Here is a 20,969-nt window from a genome sequence, read left to right as displayed (position 1 = left end):
GCATTACACTATTGCAAATTTACATGTATTGCCAAAGCTACCTGTAAAAGTTTTTTAGTCTATTGAAGCCCTATTGCCATTTGATTATACAGTTGTGTTGGATGTTTGAACAATTAAATATTGTAAAAACACAGCAAAATTAATTGGGCAAAGGAAGATATGTTTAAGTTAATTTATAACCTACTAAACGTTGAGTCCTTTTGGAGAAAAGTTCTATGTTATTATTATTATTCAATATTCAATTTTTATTGATTTTCAAAAGAGAAGTATTGGACATATACATGATAGAAACATACAGAAAATAAAGAATAATAATAAAAAATAAAGAATGGGGAAAAAAAAATAAAATTACATAAACAGCTGAACTCCACTTAGAAAGGTACATACAGTATAATTATATCTTTGACTCAGTATAACTTCTTAAGTTCAAATACCGAAAATATAGCACTGATATGAGGAACATACATTCACTTAGTCGTGACCTCTTCCTTAGATATTGACTTTTCCATGCTCAACTCGATAATCAATATTACCATATAACCTTATTGTAAATTATGTCAAATAAAATCTTGAAAATATTATTGTATTGTTTAATTCACATCAGTCATCCGGGCCACCTTTATGATTCCTATATTCGGTCCATACAAACCAGCGGACCAAAGGGTTAGAAATTGATGACGAGTATTTGGCACCTGCTGTTTCGAATTAGTAATGGGCCTGGATTTTATTTTCAATAGCTTGTATATTGGGAATAATATTAGATTTCCACTGCTGAGCTATTAGTAATTTTGTGGAGATTAATATATGTCCATAACGATCACTGCTGGAGATGGGTTCCCGATATACATGGAACATAGCTATTAAAGGATCCGGATCTATAGAGATCTTCAAAACCCGTGTTATGAGATTAAATACTTGGCTCCATAGTGAATGAAGCAATATTATTATTATTATTATTATTATTATTATTATTAATAATAATAATAATATTCTATTGTAGATGTTTTTTATAGGTTAGCAGAACTAATTTATTTAATTAGTTATGGAAACATTAGCATAGATTACATAGGACAAATGGTGTAAATGTTCTGATCCACACAGAAAGTGACTGCATTATGTTTCTAGAAAACACTATGGGTCTGCATTAGAGTTATACGCTAAATGCATCGCTGCTGCATACACATGCAAATTATGCTAATACAGCAGGAGGTGCCTTGTGTAAATAGACACCTCCTATCGACTTCTGTGATCCGCTGCTGCATTTGAGAACGCAGCCAGCAGGTCACTAGCATAAACATTGGCCACCTGGATAACTCTCAGGTCATTCAGGATGGCTGTAAAGTCCATGCAGCCACTGGCCTCGGACACCCAAAAAACGAGGCCAACACGCCTCTGTTTTCTGTGGTGTGGCCGTCGCTGCCCCTTCACTGCCCCCAAATGGCTGCAGCATGTCAATCATGTTGCACCTAAGAGTGCAACTGTATGTGACCGATCGGCACATGGGCAGTACAGATCCTCCATCCACCATCGGAGTTATACACAAAACATCTAATTTGCGTAACTGAATCAGGCCCTATGGTCTGTCCTATTTCAAAAGTGATAAAAAGAATGATCCTATACATTCATGTCTGGGAAAACCCTTGAACCCTTGTATAGATTCATACTCTGTCTCTCCTTGATCAAATAAGTAAACGTAACCACATAGCAGGAAACCCTTACAATATACTAACTTTATCAGCCATTTATATAAGATAGTCCTAACCAATACATTGATGTATTTTTTGCACATGTCTGCATTGTTTGAGAAATGAGTATGTTATGTTCAGGGGTGCCGAGAGGGGGGGGAGAGTGGGCACTAATTACCCAGGCCTGGGCTTGCTGGAGGGGCCTGGCGGGGGCCCGGGTCCAGCATCACCCCACCCCTCCCTCTTACTTCACAACAGCCCAGCACACGCAGCTGTGTTCTGGGCTACACTGGGAGACTGCTCGCAGCTGCTAAGCCGCTAAGCCGCAGCAGTCTCCTATGCCTGTGGAGGGGAGCGATCACACTGATCGCACCTCCCACTGGCTATGCACCAGGCTGAGGGGGCTCACAGTGCCCCCCTCCCCAGCGGCGCTGAAAAAAATTTATCTTTTTTTGGGGGGGGCTAAGGGGCATGACCACGCCTCCCACTATTAGGCCATGCACCCTTTTACCCAGGCCCGACGCGGCTCTTGGTGCGCCTGGTTATGTTTTGGGGCAATGAACAAATAGGTTCTAGGACAGAAAAGAGCTATATATAGGTTGTAAAAGGGATCAGTATATCAGAAAGCCTCTTTCAGCCAGGTCACAATGGAGGCTGGTTTGTGAAAGAAAAAAGTTTAAAAACACCTGCAAAAATGTATGAAGTTGTAATTGTTATTTTGTTTTGTTTTAATCAATTAGCATTGTAAGTAATGAGTCCTGTATAATAATGTTCTATTTGTGTTCAGATTTCTTTTTTAATAACGCTATATTTATCCACCAATTGATTGACTTACAGTAATAATGCGTACACACGGTACGATAAAAATGCACAGTATGAACGATAACGATCATATCGTTATCGTTCATATCGTGCATTTTTTGGTGCCTACAAACAACCTGCGATGCGCGGGCACGTATGGACGATAACGATATTGTCCATCGCCCGTGCATGCAGGCCAACCTGGTCAATATCGACCAGGTTACATAGGGACCCGCCGCTGGCCCATCGTTGGTGGGTTGGTGGTGTGCTCGATGATCAATATTGATCATCCAGCACACCTAGGAGATCGTTCAGCGATATCGTTATCGCTGACGATTGTCCCGTGTGTATGCTCCATAATTCTGATCTAAAGTAATTAGGTTGTGTTTAGTTTTGGATAAATCAGTGATTAAGGGAAGATTTACGTTTGTATACTAGAACTAAATGTTAATGGGGGCCATGTTTTGTTTTTATTATGGTACGAAGTAGATTTCTTTTTGTATTTGTCACTTTTAGACAGACCAGATGTTTGTATTGATTAATCATTTCACACTGACATGCCAAATATGCCTAGGATGTCTTGTCGTGCAAGGCCTGAAAAATATTCATGAGGTGCTGTTTCCTAGTTAATTCATATTTTGCATTCTCCCATACTTGCCAACTCTTCCCAAACATCCAGGAGATTCCAGAATTTAAGAGGGCTCTCCCAGCCTCCAACGGTATTGGACCATCTGCTGTATGCCACCACTTCCCAACTAAAGTGGATGGCCCTGGGGTTGGATTCTTCCATTTGCATTGAATTGCATAATCGTAGCCCTACAGCCAACTGTAAAAATGCAGTGAATTGCGGCTTTGAACAGTGGGGAGGCATGTCTACAATAACACATAGCCCTGTTCTTGCTTTAAAATGCAGTGAATGGTGCTTTGAACAACATGGGGCAGGACCATGATGACTCATTGGCAGCAACAACCCCCCCCCTTCCATCAGACATGACTCCCCTGGGAGTCTCCCAAAGGGAGCTAGGTAAAAGTCCTCAAGTATGCGTTTTCCTGAATGATGGGTCAGGGTGTTTTCACACCCTTTTCACATTATGTTAGTTTCACCTAAAGTTATTAAAGGGCAATTGGAGTAGAATTCGTAAAATTCTACTCCAACCCCTAATTATCACTTATTTTTAGTAATCAGATCGCATTTCCCATAATTGTAATGGGAAATGCGATCTGCCTGGTAGTTACTAAAAATAAATTGTGAATAAAATACCGGGAGAAGCCCTGTGATAACGCCACCTGGAGGTGGCGTTATCCAGGGTCTCCCCCGGTTACCAGACTCCTGCTCCGCTCTAACAGGCAGAGCAGAGCCTGGAGCTGGCCGCAGTGATCAGCTGTGTGGTCTAAACAGACCACACGCTGATCTCTGCTAAGAATAAAAAAAAAATAGTAAAAAAAAAAATAACTTACCGGAGTACAGGGACCAGAGTTCAGGGCTCCGGTGATGTCCTCCCTCCGGTCAGCTGGTCTCCCATCCTGCACTGGGACTCGGTCATCAGGTTACCGGGTCCCAGTGCAGGATGGGATGTCAGCTGACCGGAGCCATTGAGGACATCACCGGAGCCCCAATCACTGCAGGTGAGGGCAATTAAGTGAAGGGGGGGGGTCAGGGGGTTGCGATTGTGGTGGGGCAGGGCATAGCGGCGGGGCTTAGCAATGGCCGGTCGGCACATGCACGGGCACTTCTCATGGTATTTTTTTCGAAAATACCGTGATAAGTGTGTAGAGGGGATTCGCAGGGACAGAGCTTTATCGCTAGCTCTGTCCCTGTAAGGGATTTTTAGTAAATCCCTGTGATATTCCCTGAATTCGCAATGCGAATTCAGTCGGTAATATGACACTACAATCTGCATTCCCAATGCGGATTGTAGTAAATAGAGCCCATAGTCTTAATCTGTGTTCATTTTGTATTTGTTAGCCAAGCTGATGCCTACATTCCATTAAAATACACATAATTAAACTCCTCCAAGCCCTAACATGCCCATAATTTAGTAAGCAAATTGCATTTCCCATACTTGTCATTTGAAATGCGATCTGCTTCAAATTTACTAATGTTCAATTGTAAAAAAAAAATACTGGAGGAAGCCCTGATATAAGCCGTGATATCAAGACCAGCCTAATGGCAATTGCCTACGGCGTCAAGGTGTTAAAGGATCTAATTAGCAAATGTATCCGTTACTTACAAATGTTATTCTCCACCCTCTATTATATTAGTAAGAGGTGACAACATGGCATAAGGCAAACTTGGAGACTTTTTTGAACATAGATTTAAAAAACTAATAAATGAAGCTGAGTTCTTTACTATGACTCACTTTAGTTACGTGGATTTTCATTCTTCTTGCTGCTCTGTGATATATGCACATTGCAATTGTGCCAGCACAGACTCATGCACAATGTTTTGTCATCACATGCACACGTGCAAATAGCAGCAGTTTGGTAGGCACAGTGGTGATTCAGGAGGTCAGCCTACCTTCCAGAGAGGTCTCCCAATATTCTGGGTGCCGCTCATACATTCATGTAGAGTAGGTAACTATGACAGACACCCACAGATACTCATCTCACCAGTTATTCTGTAAAAATCACTGGGGGACAGAAGTAATAATATACCTGTGTGCTGGAGAGGATGGTCTTTTTCTTGTAACACGTCTCTTCCCGACATACATACCACCCAACATTGGGAGAGTACAAATCTGGACAGAGATGCGTGGCTGCATCATAGTGGTCATAACATGGCTAAACACCTGTTGAGCATTTTTATAGAACGCCATTTTTTATGCTTCATGCATTGCAATATTTCCTGATCCCCTGAAAATCAGAGAAAACGTCCCGATTGTGGGACGGCGGAACACTTATCTTAATGGAAACAGGGTTTCTATGGGTTGGGAGACAAAATCTGGATATCTATGCCAATTAGGGTGGGTTACAAATCCCCCAGCTTTATTGGCTTCAGTGTGTTTGCATTTGTACACACCTGTTGTCACTTCCCCATTTTTAATGTTATAGCTCTCATTTAACCCAAGTTTCTGTGGTGGACACAAGTGCCCGATGGTTTCCCTCTGCACATGCATTCCGTTGGTTACCGCCGGGAGACACAGATCAATCCCATGCAATTTTGTTGGGCATTTGTTGGCGGTGACTTAGGATGGGGTTGGGTAATGGTTGTCATGGTGTCGTGGGTGTGTTGGTGTCAACAACTGCGTCTACAGCAGGTGCAGTATCCGATGTTGTGGCTTTGTGCACACATCAGTCGTTTCGGTCATGGTATCAGCATAAAGTCGCAGCGGCAACTATGTCCACCTCTGGATCACCCCCAGTGTTCTGGAGAACAGCTTATGAGATCCAGCAGGGGCTTACTCTTATTTACTGGTTTATTATTTATCAGCCAGCCATTTTTTTTTTGCTTTGTCAAACAAAAATTCATCTATAGCCTGAGAATGTTGTAAAAACCCATTTCGTTTTTGTTCCTTTGTCTCCTATACCCCTCTACCTGTTTCCTTGTCTGCCCGGTGTAACTCTGTCCCCGCTATTATATCTTGTGTCATATTTCTTGCAAAAAATCCATTACAGTTTTATCAATAGGTATTATACTCTAAATACAAAATATTTTGTGTACTGCCCTTGCCCATTTAGTAAAATATTGTAAGTGGCCCCCCAGCTGAAGTAATTGCCCACCCCTAGTCTAGTGTAATATAACAAATGTTGAATGGCAGTTAGGTGCTTAGGGGTCTATTTACTAAGCAGTGTTAGGAGACAGAGTGAAAAGTGATAAGGAAGTGATAAGGTGCCACCCAATCAGCTCCCACCTGCCATCTCACAGGCTGTGTTTGAAAAATGACAGTTGTGAGCTGATTGGCTGGCACCTTATCACTTCCTTATCACTTTTCACTCTGTCTCCTAACACTGCTTAGTAAATAGACCCCTTAGTTTTAAATGATGGAAAAGCTGCAAAGTCATGGGCAGATGCTATAGTAAGCTCTTCATGGACACTGATATGCTTCCTCGTCCCATGTTAAAGCAAATGTATGACATGAACATATGAACATGTGCAAATGATCTGCAAGGATGGTTACGTAGCATCAGTGGTCAGTGATGTCTATAGTTTAATCAGGGGCATTAGTTCAAGCTGAAAACACCCCACACCATTACAGCGCTAGACTGTCCCTTGTTGACATGGGGTTTTATCTACACACGTAATCATCCTTCTGCCTGAAACATTTGGAACCTCAACTCGTCAGACCAGGCTACAAGTTTCCAGTCATCTTGCATCCAGCGGCAGTGTTCACAAACTCAGGCAATGCACAGAGCCTTGTGTTGTGGGGTCAGCAATTGGACCCATGTGGGTTGTTGGCTCCTGTACACCAGAGAAGAAAAGGAATGTTGCACTGTTACTTTTGGCCCCAGCATTACATTTTACTGTTATCTGCGGCAATGTCCCATGTCGGTCGGCTGTTACAATGCATGCCAGACAACGCTGTCCACAATCCTCCAGAGTATTTTGTCAGCCACAACGGTGTCGCATGCTGGATGTCTTCCCTGATGTTGTGTAATCGCGGTACACCTCTGAACTTGGTGCAAGCGGAAATCCAAATTTTGTGTTGATTTCAGAGACTAAGTGAACCATCTCTCTGGCACCTACTATCAAGGCTCATTCAAGTTGCTTATATCGTGATTCTAGTGCTAATCCTAGTGCAAGCCCTGTGTTAAACTGGTACAGGCCATAAAAAAACACAATTCATCCCACAAAATGTGTACTTCTTTCTGGATCTAAGCATATTTCCAGAGACTAATTTAGATCCTTGGGATCATCGGAAAATACATGTTTAGGCCCCCTTTTATATCCTCACTTTATCTAACTATGGCCATGTCTCCAGGATTTTGCCAAGCCCCCTCAATATCTCACAGGCTTGTCGTATGTCTCAAAGGCCCTAGACTTCCTATTCCATGGTACGCAGTAAAATACCTCTACTAAAATACATCTTTTACATCTGCACTATTATACCTTTAAAATATTTATATTCCCACAGATTGACCCTATTGGCACTGTCAGCACTGGGCATCACACTTTCCTGGTGCTGCTGTGCCATACATGGAATTTAAAGATTTTAAAATACAATTTAGTATATTACACATTTACATTCTACATTATAAATGGTGCACTGCAATATAAACCCTTTATGGCGCTGCAGCATTTGCCATTAACTCTTTCAGTTCTGTGGTGGCCATTTTCTTAACAAGATGTGGGAGACACGGCAGCATGAAACTTTGAAATAAAGTATTGTATCCCTAATTATACTATTTTAAGGATCCCATTATTGTGAATGAATAACCAGGACACTCATGTTTGTTCAGATGATTAATTCCACCCAGTTAGAGGTTAGACAGTTAGCTTTGATGATCAAGACCCTCCATTCCTCGTTTCATCCCTTCCTTTTGAGCTCACATAACTAATATGATAGCTGCATAATATGCATGTAATTATGGTTACATATGAAATTATGTATATGTATGTTTGTCTGAGCCGCATTACCGGCAAGGCTGTACAGTCAGGTGCCTAGGGCTCGGTGGTCCTAGGGGGCCCAGGCACTTACCTGGCATTGACTGTATGATACAGACTGAGAGCTGAAGCTACATACCATGTGGCTAGGGGGTCCGTCTGCCAACCGCCCAGGCTGCCAGTGCCAAGGGCTAATGGGGCTTGGCAACTGCATGTAGAGGATGGGGCACTGCATTACTGGGTAAATCCTATGAGACTCTACAGAGGGGCCAGAGGAGCATGTGCTGATCTCTGATTGGAGATGCCCATCACATGCTCCTCTGAGTCATGTAGAGCAGCAGCAGCCTCATGAGAGATTCATAGTGAGAACAGAACAGCAACAGGTATGTGGAGCTGGGGGGGAGGGGATAATTTGTTTTTTTTGGGGGGGGGAAAGATTATAGTATAAGAGTGTTTTCATGTATGTGGGTTTTATTATGTGGGTGAGTTAAGATAGTGGGTCAATGCTTATTGTGGATTTAATTAACATGATGGGTTTTTTTATTAGAGAGAGCGAGGTACAGTAATGACTTTGAATGGAATTACTGATGTGGATAAGGGAATGTTTATATGGGGGATGGTCTGTTGTGGTGAATAGGGCTGTTATGATTATCCTGAAGTAGTTAATGATTTTTTTAGAAGGTTTTTTTTTGGATGAAGGGATAATATTTTGTGACAGTCTCAAAACTATTCGGTGTTGCATAGTGGTCATTCACATGCTCTCTGTATTATATGGTGGTCATTCACAAGCTCTCTTTATTATATGGTGGTCATTTGCACTTTCTCTGTATTATATGGCGGTTATTCACATGTTCTCTGTATTATATGGCAGTCATTAATATGCTCTCTGTATTATATGGTGGTCACTAACATGTATTCTGTGTTATATGGCAGTCACAAAAATGGTCTATGTAGAGCAGTGATTCTCAAACTCTGTCCTCAGAACACCACACGGGTTACGTTTTGCAGGTCACCCAGCAGGTGCACAGGTGTATTCATTACTCACTAACACATTTTACAAGATCCACAGGTGGAGCTAATTATTTCACTTGTGATTCTGTGAGGACACCTGGAAAACATGCACTGTTTGGGGTCCTGAGGACCGAGTTTTAGAACCTGTGCTGTAGAGAATCGCAGTCACAAAAATTCTCTCTGTAGTGCCTGGTGTTCACATAAATGGTCTTTGCAGTGCATGTCTCAGGACTGTACGGCGGTCTCAAAAATGGAAAGGGGGCAGAGCGTACTAACTGGGCAGAAATAGGAGTGGTTTGCTATGACGTGCTGATGGAATTGCAGGCACTGCTGATTGAAAATGTTACCTATCAATGCTTATCGTTAAGTATACCCTATATGTTTTATTTCTTTATGGATTAGTTTGCTTTGTAATTCATTTTTAGATTTTGTAGTGGGAGGGGCTTCTATATAAGATTTTCCTTCAGCTCCAGTTTATATGGAAAAGGTATTCATTGTATGAACGGCTTGGGGTGGGGGCCCCAAACTAATTTTTTTGCCTAGGGCCCTATGAGATCTTAATCCGACTCTGATGTTTGTCACATTATTTTGTTGCTTTGTTAACCCTCATTTATATAATTGCTGTGTACGGCGCTGCAGAACTTTCCGGCACCCTAGAAATAAGGGCTAGTAATAAAAACAGGGACCCATAGCCGATATTGTATTCATTTGGTTGCACTAGGGCTCTGAATTATGCAAACTAAGAATATATTTCTAGTAGGAAAAAGAGACTATCCTGGGGAAATAGGGACACAGGGAATCATCGTATTAGCTGCAAGACACCCAGAGCCTAATTCTGGGTAGCACATAAAGTGGTCCCAATTCCAGTGATTGCAAATCCATGCGAACATTTGCATGATCCTGAGTTGGCCGCGGGACAGCACCATCCCTAGCCCACTGCTTGTGGGAGCAACCATTATTGCTAATATCTGCATTTGCACTAGCCCCATGCTTGTGACAGGAGATCTGACCAAAGTTGGACAGAGCTCTGCAAACACTCAACTCTAAAAAGACGAAACTCAGTCTACGCGCCCACAGGAGGCTTATTTTATGCTTCTTCCCATTTCTGCCCCCTTCCTACCCAGTAACACATCATTCAGCTATTAGTGAGAAGCAACATAAATGTGACTGCCACAGAATCATTCATGAATACTGTAAACTGTGTGTGTGGGTTGTGACTAGGGGTGTGCACCGGCCACTTTTCGTGTTTTGTGTTTTGGTTTTGGATCTGGATCTTTCTTCGTGTTTTGGATCTGGATTGGTTTTGCCAAAACCACCCTTCCGTGTTTTGGGTTCTGGGTTTTGTGTTTTGGATCTGTATTTTTTTTTTTAAAAAGCATAAAAACAGCTAAAATCACAGAATTTGTTGGTTTCTCTGCTCCTATGCTATTATTAACCTCAATAATCTTAATTTCCACTCATTTCCAGTCTATTCTGAACACCTCACACCTCACAATAGTGTTTTCATGTCCAAAAGGTTGCACCGAGGTAGCTGGATGACTATGCTAAGCGACACGAGTGGGCGGCACAAACACGTGACCCATCTAGGAGTGACACTGCAGTGGCAGACAGGATGGCAGTTAGAAAAACTAGGCCCCAAACTGTACATAATGCAAAGAAAAAAAAGAAGTGCAAGATGGAATTGTCCTTGGGCCCTCCCACCCACCCTTATGTTGTATAAACAGGACATGCACACTTTAACAAATCAATCATTTCAGCGCCAGGGTCTGCCACACAACTGTGGCTGAAATGATTGGTTCGTTTGGGCCCCCACAAAACAAGCTGGCAATTAATGTGTCCCTGCACAAACTGGCTCTACGGAGGCAAGATGTCATCCTCATCCTCCTCATCCACCGATTCCTCACCCTCTTCAGTGTGTACATCCTCATCCTCACAAAGTATTAACTCGTCCCCACTTGAATCCACCACCACAGGTCCCTCTGTACCTTCTGGAGGCTGGTCTCCCTGGAAGAGCTGATAATTCATTTTGATGAACATCATCTTCTCCACATTCTGTGGAAGCAACCTCCTACGCCTTTCGCTGACAAGGTTCCCGGCTGCACTAAACACTCTTTCGGAGTACACACTGGAGGGGGGGCAACTCAGGTAAAATAGAGCCAGCTTGTACAGGGGCCTCCAAATTGCCTCTTTTTCCTGCCAGTACAGGTATGGACTGTCTGACATGCCTACTTGGATGCTGTCACCGATGTAATCCTCCACCATTCTGTCAATGGTGACAGTATCATATGCAGTGACAGTAGACATGTCAGAAATTGTTGCCAGGTCCTTCAGTCCGGACCAGATGTCCAAACTTGGTCCTGCCTGCCCTGCATCACCGCCAGCGGGTTGCTTAGGATACCTAAGTTTTTTCCTGGCAGCCCCAGTTGCGGGAGAAAATGAAGAAGGAGCCGTTGACGTGTCACGTTCCGCTTCAGCTGACAGTGTGTTCACCAGCAGGTCTTTGCACCTCTGCAGGCTTGTGTCGGCCGGAAAGAGAGACACCACATAGGCTTTAAACCTAGGATCAAGCACGGTGGCCAAAATGTAGTGGTCTGATTTCAACAGATTGACCACCCTGGAATCCTGGCAAAGCGAATGAAGGGCTTCATCCACAAGTCCCACATGCCGAGCGGAATCGCTCCGTCTTAGCTCCTCCTTCACTTTCTCCAGCTGCTTCTGCAAAAGCCTGATGAGGGGAATGACCTGACTCAAGCTGGCTGTGTCTGAACTGACTTCACGTGTGGCAAGTTCGAAGGGCTGGAGAACCTTGCACAACACGGAAATCATTCTCCACTGCACTTGAGTCAGGTGCATACCCCCTCCTTTGCCTATGTCATAGGTGGATGTATAGGCTTGTATGGCCTTTTGCTGCTCCTCCATCCTCTGAAGCATATAGAGGGTTGAGTTCCACCGCGTCACAACCTCTTGCTTCAGGTGATGGCGGGGCAGGTTCAAGAGTGTTTGCTGGCGCTCCAGTCTTCGGCACGCAGTCGCTGAATGGCGAAAGTGGCCAGAAATTTTTCGGGCCACCCAAAGCGTCTCCTGCACGCCCCTGTCGCTTTTCAGAAAATTCTGCACCACCAAGTTTATTGTGTGAGCAAAACATGGGACGTGCTGGAATTTGCCCAGATGTAATGCCCGCACAATATTGGTGGCGTTGTCAGATATCACAAATCCCCAGGAGAGTCTAAGTGGGGTAAGCCACTGGGCGATGATTTCCCTCAGTTTCTCTAAGAGGTTGTCGGCGGTGTGCCTCTTACTGAAACCGGTGATACACAGCGTAGCCTGCCTTGTAACGAGCTGGCGTTTCTGAGATGCTGCTACTGGTGACGCTGCTGCTGTTGCTGCGTAAGGTGATACATCTACCCAGTGGGCTGTCACAGTCATATAGTCCTTAGTCTGCCCTGTTCCACTTGTCCACATGTCCGTGGTTAAGTGGACATTGTGTACAACGGCATTTTTCAGGACACTGAGGACACTTTTTCTGACGTTTCTGTACAGTCTCGGTATCGCCTGCCTAGTGAAGTGGAATCTAGACGGGATTTGGAACCGGGGACACACTACCTCCATCAATTGTCTAAATCCCACTGCACTAATGGCGGATACCGGACGCACGTCTAACACCAACATAGCAGTCAAGGCCTCAGTTATACGTTTTGCTTCAGGATGACTGCTGTCGTACTTCATCCTCCTCGCTAAGGACTGTTGGAGGGTCAATTGTTTAGTAAAAGTAGTGGTGTTCCTACTTCCTCTCTGGGATGATGAACGACTCCCAGCAGCAGCAACAGCAGCAGCGGCAGCAGTAGGCGTAGCAATGCAGGATCCTCCGGAGGAATCCCGGATAGGAGAGTCAGTCATGCCAGTGACATGGCCTGCAGGACTACTTCCGATCCTGACTAAGGAGGAAATTGACGAGGAGGGAGTTGACGGTGTGGTTTGCAGGCGCTTGGATACAACAGGACAACGGGATTTAGGTGTCCCTGGACTGCTTACGGTCTTAGCCAAAGTTTCTGAACTTGACAGTAACTTTTTATGAACGCGCTGCAGGTGCCGTATAAGGGAGGATGTTCCTAGGTGGTTGACGTCCCTACCCCTACTTATTTCACCTTTACATATGGTACATATGGCAAGACAGTTGTTGTCCGGATTTGGATAGAAATACTGCCAGACCAAAGAGGTGGAATGTTTGGTCTTCTGCCCAGGCATGACCGTGATGGGCTTTTTCATCCCACGGACAACAACTGTCTCCCCCGGAGCCTGATTTAAACAAACCACATCACCATCAGAATCCTCCTCGCCAACATCCTCCTCAGCGCCAGCTACACCAGTATCCTCATCCTGTTGTACTTCAACAGTGACATCTTCAATTTGCATATCAGCAAGTGGACTGTGGGTGCTCCTTTCAGCACTTGCAGGGGGCGTGCAAATGGTGGAAAGAGCCACCTCTTCCCGTCCAGTGCTGGGAAGGTCAGGCATCGCAACCACCACCACACTTGGACTCTCCTTGGGGATTTGTGATATCTTCTTAGAAAGCACAGTTCTTCGCTGTGCTTTTGCCAGCTTAACTCTTTTGATTTTTTTAGTGGGAGGAGGGCTTCCATCGTCATGTGAAGCTGAACCACTAGTCATGAACATACTAGGGATCGACCTTAGCCGTTCCTTGCCACTCCGTGTCGTAAATGGCATATTGGCAAGTTTACGTTTCTCTTCAGCTGATTTAAATGTCTTTTTCAAGGTCATTTTCCTGAACTTTGCCATTTGGGATTGTATGTGCCCTCTACTATGACATTGGGCATCGGCCTTGGCAGACGACGTTGATGGCATGTTATCGTCTATGTCATGACTAGTGGCAGCAGCTTCAGCACTAGGAGGAAGTGGTTCTTGATCTTTCTCTATTTTATTTTTATCGGAGAAAGTTTGGTCCTCCATTTATGTTATATCGATTTGATATATACGTGCGGCTAAACACAGAAAATATATATTTTTTTGGTTTGGACTGGAGTGTACTTTGGGGGTTACAGCACCCTTTAACGGTCAAGCCAGCCGGCCCTTATGACACAGGCGCACTCTTGGCACTACTTTGTTGATGCACGTGCGGCTACTGCGCACACAATTCACAAACACAGAAAATAATTTTTTTTTTGGTTTGGACTGGAGTGTACTCTCGGGGGTTACAGCACCCTTAACGGTCAAGCCAGCCGGCCCTTTACTTATGACACAGGCGCACGCTTGGCACTACTTTGTTGATGCACGTGCGGCTACTGCGCACACAATTCACAAACACAGAAAATAATTTTTTTTTTGGTTTGGACTGGAGTGTACTCTCGGGGGTTACAGCACCCTTAACGGTCAAGCCAGCCGGCCCTTTACTTATGACACAGGCGCACGCTTGGCACTACTTTGTTGATGCACGTGCGGCTACTGCGCACACAATTCACAAACACAGAAAATAATTTTTTTTTGGTTTGGACTGGAGTGTACTTTGGGGGTTACAGCACCCTTTAACGGTCAAGCCAGCCGGCCCTTTACTTATGACACAGGCGCACTCTTGGCACTACTTTGTTGATGCACGTGCGGCTACTGCGCACACAATTCACAAACACAGAAAATAATTTTTTTTTTGGTTTGGACTGGAGTGTACTTTCGGGGGTTACAGCACCCTTAACGGTCAAGCCAGCCGGCCCTTTACTTATGACACAGGCGCACGCTTGGCACTACTTTGTTGATGCACGTGCGGCTACTGCGCACACAATTCACAAACACAGAAAATAATTTTTTTTTTGGTTTGGACTGGAGTGTACTCTCGGGGGTTACAGCACCCTTAACGGTCAAGCCAGCCGGCCCTTTACTTATGACACAGGCGCACGCTTGGCACTACTTTGTTGATGCACGTGCGGCTACTGCGCACACAATTCACAAACACAGAAAATAATTTTTTTTTTGGTTTGGACTGGAGTGTACTTTCGGGGGTTACAGCACCCTTAACGGTCAAGCCAGCCGGCCCTTTACTTATGACACAGGCGCACGCTTGGCACTACTTTGTTGATGCACGTGCGGCTACTGCGCACACAATTCACAAACACAGAAAATAATTTTTTTTTGGTTTGGACTGGAGTGTACTTTCGGGGGTTACAGCACCCTTTAACGGTCAAGCCAGCCGGCCCTTTACTTATGACACAGGCGCACGCTTGGCACTACTTTGTTGATGCACGTGCGGCTACTGCGCACACAATTCACAAACACAGAAAATAATTTTTTTTTTGGTTTGGACTGGAGTGTACTTTGGGGGTTACAGCACCCTTTAACGGTCAAGCCAGCCGGCTCTTTACTTATGACACAGGCGCACTCTTGGCACTACTTTGTTGATGCACGTGCGGCTACTGCGCACACAATTCACAAACACAGAAAATAATTTTTTTTTTGGTTTGGACTGGAGTGTACTTTCGGGGGTTACAGCACCCTTAACGGTCAAGCCAGCCGGCCCTTTACTTATGACACAGGCGCACGCTTGGCACTACTTTGTTGATGCACGTGCGGCTACTGCGCACACAATTCACAAACACAGAAAATAATTTTTTTTTTGGTTTGGACTGGAGTGTACTCTCGGGGGTTACAGCACCCTTAACGGTCAAGCCAGCCGGCCCTTTACTTATGACACAGGCGCACGCTTGGCACTACTTTGTTGATGCACGTGCGGCTACTGCGCACACAATTCACAAACACAGAAAATAATTTTTTTTTTGGTTTGGACTGGAGTGTACTTTCGGGGGTTACAGCACCCTTAACGGTCAAGCCAGCCGGCCCTTTACTTATGACACAGGCGCACGCTTGGCACTACTTTGTTGATGCACGTGCGGCTACTGCGCACACAATTCACAAACACAGAAAATAATTTTTTTTTGGTTTGGACTGGAGTGTACTTTCGGGGGTTACAGCACCCTTTAACGGTCAAGCCAGCCGGCCCTTTACTTATGACACAGGCGCACGCTTGGCACTACTTTGTTGATGCACGTGCGGCTACTGCGCACACAATTCACAAACACAGAAAATAATTTTTTTTTTGGTTTGGACTGGAGTGTACTTTGGGGGTTACAGCACCCTTTAACGGTCAAGCCAGCCGGCCCTTTACTTATGACACAGGCGCACGCTTGGCACTACTTTGTTGATGCACGTGCGGCTACTGCGCACACAATTCACAAACACAGAAAATAATTTTTTTTTTGGTTTGGACTGGAGTGTACTTTCGGGGGTTACAGCACCCTTAACGGTCAAGCCAGCCGGCCCTTTACTTATGACACAGGCGCACGCTTGGCACTACTTTGTTGATGCACGTGCGGCTACTGCGCACACAATTCACAAACACAGAAAATAATTTTTTTTTGGTTTGGACTGGAGTGTACTTTCGGGGGTTACAGCACCCTTTAACGGTCAAGCCAGCCGGCCCTTTACTTGTGACACAGGCGCACGCTTGGCACTACTTTGTTGATGCACGTGCGGCTACTGCGCACACAATTCACAAACACAGAAAATATATTATTTTTTTAGCACTTGGGGGGAGCACCCCTGATGGACAGAGCACCCCCTGGACAACACTACAGCACTCCTTTAGGACTGGGACACTGCACAGGACTTTGGAGTGGACACAGCCCCTATGGAGAACTGACTGCACAACACAGTCCAGCCAGCCCCTATGGACTTTGAAGTAGTGGACACAGCCCCTATTAACAACAGCAGCACAGCACAACACAGCCAGCCCCTATGGACATTGAAGTAGTGGACAACAGCAGCACTACACTACACTACACAGCCCTAACTCCCACCCTCCCTCTTCACTGTCCACAGCCGAGTGAGAAAATGGCGCCGACGCGGGTACCTTATATAGGATCCAAAACCCGCGAGACTCGGAAGGCGGGATGATGACGTTTTGCCTCGATTTCAGATCCGAGTCAGGCGGGAAAAGTCGAGCCTGACTCGGATCGGACTCGGATCGGGGGGGCTCGGGGGGGTTCGGATTTCAGAAATCCGAACCCGCTCACCCCTAGTTGTGACGCATGTTTGCTAAATGTCGCGAGATCCATATGCCTCCGAAAGTCCATGCAACTTTAAATTAGGCCCCCCCGTATCTGGGATGGTATAGCCTGTAGACTGTAGTTACCACATATTGTGCAATAATAATAGTTCTGTGCATTATTTCTTACAAAACAAGCTAGATTTGAATATACATCTCTTGATTTTAATCTGTGTGGTGTATTTGAGGATATATGGGTCTATTTACTAAGCAGTGTTAGGAGGCAGAGTGAAAAGTGATAAGAAAGTGATAAGGTGCCAGCCAATCAGCTCCCAACTGTCATCTCACAGGCTGTGTTTGAAAAATAACAGTTGTGAGCTGATTGGCTGGCACCTTATCACTTTCTTATCACTTTTCACTCTGTCTCCTAACTCTGCTTAGTAAATAGACCCCATAGTCTTTGCTTGACCAGCTGAGGCACATTCCTGCCAAAATGTAATGACTCCCACACACATTCAGTGGGTGAGGGGATGCCAGATGGTTTACACGCATATTGAAAAACAGAAGTATATGAAATTGTTTGGTTTCAGTGTATTGTATTATATGGACATGGCACTGTTGTGTTTCCATTGTTTTATTACATGCAATTTTATTAGTAACGCCTGAAATTATGACACTTTTTCATCATTAGTAGAATATTATATATATAGCGCTGATTTCTACTAAAGTATATAGTACAATTAGAAATGCAAAATAATAGTATTAGACTTCCTTAACAGACATGGCAAAGTTGTTAGGAGGCAGATAATAAAATGGTATCCTTACACATTCTGTATACTAACCAGCAGAATGTTCAGATAATCTTTGGCAGAGCTTGGTGCCTAATTGGAGGATGGTGATTCTTGATTGGAAAAGTCATTGTTATTTACTCATTTGTAGCTGTGGGGTCTATTTACTAAGCCTTGGATGGAGATAAAGTGAATGGAGATAAAGTACCCGCCAATCAGCTCCTAACTGCCATGTCGTAGGCTGTGTTTGAAAAATGGCAGTTAGGAGCTGGTTGGTTGGTACTTTATGTCCATTCACTTTATCCCCATTCAAGAATTAGTATATAGACCCCTATGTACTAAGCCATGGAGAGAGAGAAAGTGGACGGAAATAAAATACCAACCAATTGGCTCCTAAATGTCATTTTTCAAACATTCTGTAAAGTGTCAGTTAGGAGCTGATTGGTACTTTATTTGTCCACTTTATTTGTCCACTTTATCTCTCTTCAAGGCTTAGTACATAGACCCCTAAATGAAATAAATAATTATTGCATTTCGCTTATAATATCAGTGCTTTTAAAAGTGCTATCATGCACTAGATTTTAAGTTGCAACTATTTTTAGACAAAGATTATTAAGGACAATATATGTATGGTTTGTTTTACCATAGGGTGGATCCCGGTTTCCAAGACAAATTCCTTATACATCAAGAAGAGTAAGTATTACTAGAACTCCTGTTCTTTTATAATACATAAGTGCTTCAGTCTGGCTGCATACTGATTTATTCAGGAACCAATAGGGATATGTAAATAATTAGAATAAAATGAATGTATATATAATTCCAAAAACTGTGTCAAACTGATGTACACTGAAGTATACAGCATATATTAAAAAATGTGGTTTACCCTATATTACACTTAATAACCATCTAGCACAACGTATACAAGATACAACATGTCTGTTGGGGTTATCTAATTTGCCCAGGACTTTATATGGGAGCTCAGTAACTCCAAGGCTGGTAATTAAAATATAAATTAAATTTTTAAATATTTTGCTGTGAGTTTTTGGGTTGCACAAAAATCAAAGTGTATTTGTGTCATTATGGTATTGAAAAGTCATCATATGAAAAGGCTTATAGAATGAGAGAGAAATTATTTTGTGGGTTCCTAAGATATAAAATATATCCAACCCTTACAAGGCTATGTCAGAATATATACAGTATATTCATGGTGGGACTATCAAATATCCTTGACAACTGTTGCTAAGGGATTCAAAACTGATATTATTCATACCTTTATATGAATAAACTTGCTTGAGGTCTCTATTTTAAAATACCGTTCTTGCACCTAATCTCCAGTAAAGTATTGGCTTGTAGACCCTGCCTGTACTTGTGCTAAATGGTAAACTGAAAATTAATTAAGATACAAATTTTTCTATATAGGAAATCAAGCCCTTGGTCGCTGAGTTTACTGTGAAATCTACTATTTTATCACGCTATGCATTTACTGCTGTGTCCTGCACCATGCTAAATCGAGCAGTTGAGGCAAAGGAGGTTGTATTTCAGATGCAGATTCCAGCTGCAGCTTTTGTCTCCAACTTCACCATGTAAGTAACTGCTAGAGGTTACATAAGGACAACATAATAATCATATGCATCAGTATTCCCTACCACACAGTTTCTCACACATGGGCTAATTGCACCACCAGCCTATTAACCTACCATTATGTATTTTGGATGTTGGTGACAACCAGAAGACAATCACACAAACACAGGGAGAACTTCAACAATGCTAACCATGGCGCTGTTCATCTTCTGGGAAAATCATGCTACATAGAGCACGCACCTCCAAAAGTGTATTGATAAAACAGCTTAGAACAATGGTGCAGAACTGTCTTCTTATGGGTCCTGCATCCATGTTTTGAATTGTCCTTTTTGGAAGATTATTCAATAATGTTATATAAATATACAATCTTGATAATTTTAGACTGTTGAAGAAGAATAAATTATTGTAATCAGCTTTAAATTAAGACTAAATTTGACATGCAACAACTGCATTCCAATCGAAAGATAAAATACTCAATTATCAATTGTTATTCCTTGAGTAATAGTAATGGTGACACATGAATTGCAGGATTATTGGAGGCAGGACTTATCACAGTGAAGTCACCTGGAGAATGAAGACAGGAGATAACAATATACAGGACCTTGATAAAATTATTGGGGACAGACGGTAAGAATAAACGTATTTGTTATAAATGAATATCCAGGTTTCTTCACTTTTTTTTCAGACCATGGCAGCTCGTATCACATCTCCTTTTTGTTAAAAACAAAAATCTCCAGCAATTCATCTCAAATTTTATTTGTTCTGGTAAGAAGCCCAGGAATTGTGTACAAGCATGCCAAAGATGGAGGTCTGAGGTTTCAGAACTATTATTTAGATTCTCATCTTGACCAAACAGTCCTAAATGTTGCTATTCTAAGGAAAGGGTGGACCTTGAGAAAGACCTTATTGGTCTTACTTTCCCTATATTCATTATTTTAAGGACTCCCCAAGCAGTCAACCCATCCATGCACTTTCCTTCCACTGTCAGATTCATACTCTCTCTGGGACTACTATGCTAAAGTCTATAAATTCAAAGAGAACAGTAAAAAACATGATTCCACTTTAGAACAAATTAATATTCCCCTTATTCATGGACCCCAAATCTTTTAATTCCTGGACAAAACATAATATAAATTGTAGATTCTTCCCTAATGGGTATGTGATGCAGAGTTTAGTATGCTCCTTTGGAAACCTTCTGCCTTATGAGATTGAACTTGAAGTGGGGAATTTAGAAGTGGAGGTATGGAAATTTGAATCAAACCCCTGCTGCTGCTTCTGATTGGCTACCGGTCTGTGAACAGTGATTGGCTCATGGCCGTGCCAAATTTAAAATGCTGCAACTTCTTTTGATTGTCCGCCAGTCCACGAGCTGGTATTGCCAGGTTTAAACTGCAGCCACATATGCCCTGGTACCGGGGCCCAATGCTCCATCCCAACATGATCAGAGATGTGTTCCCAAAAATACTCCACACAAAGCCGCCACTGTTGCTGCTCTCCTGGCACTGGGATACCAT

General features: G+C 43.4%; 1 protein-coding gene across 1 annotated transcript in view; it reads left to right on the top strand.

The window, feature by feature from the left end:
• The window catches only part of ITIH5 (inter-alpha-trypsin inhibitor heavy chain 5), a 137,929-nt gene that overhangs the window by 13,222 nt on the left and 103,738 nt on the right, over nt 1-20,969 (top strand). The window contains exons 2-4 of the mRNA XM_088468910.1: nt 18,523-18,567; nt 19,294-19,457; nt 19,984-20,082. Coding sequence (XP_088325036.1) covers nt 18,523-18,567; nt 19,294-19,457; nt 19,984-20,082 — 308 coding nt within the window. The remainder of the gene's footprint in view (nt 1-18,522; nt 18,568-19,293; nt 19,458-19,983; nt 20,083-20,969) is intronic.

This window comes from Taudactylus pleione, unplaced genomic scaffold (assembly GCF_031769625.1).
Source record: "Taudactylus pleione unplaced genomic scaffold, aTauple2 ptg000086l, whole genome shotgun sequence".
Taxonomy (NCBI): domain Eukaryota; kingdom Metazoa; phylum Chordata; class Amphibia; order Anura; family Myobatrachidae; genus Taudactylus; species Taudactylus pleione.
The sequence above is the reverse complement of the archived record's forward strand: the minus strand, read 5'-3'. Positions and strand labels throughout refer to the sequence as shown.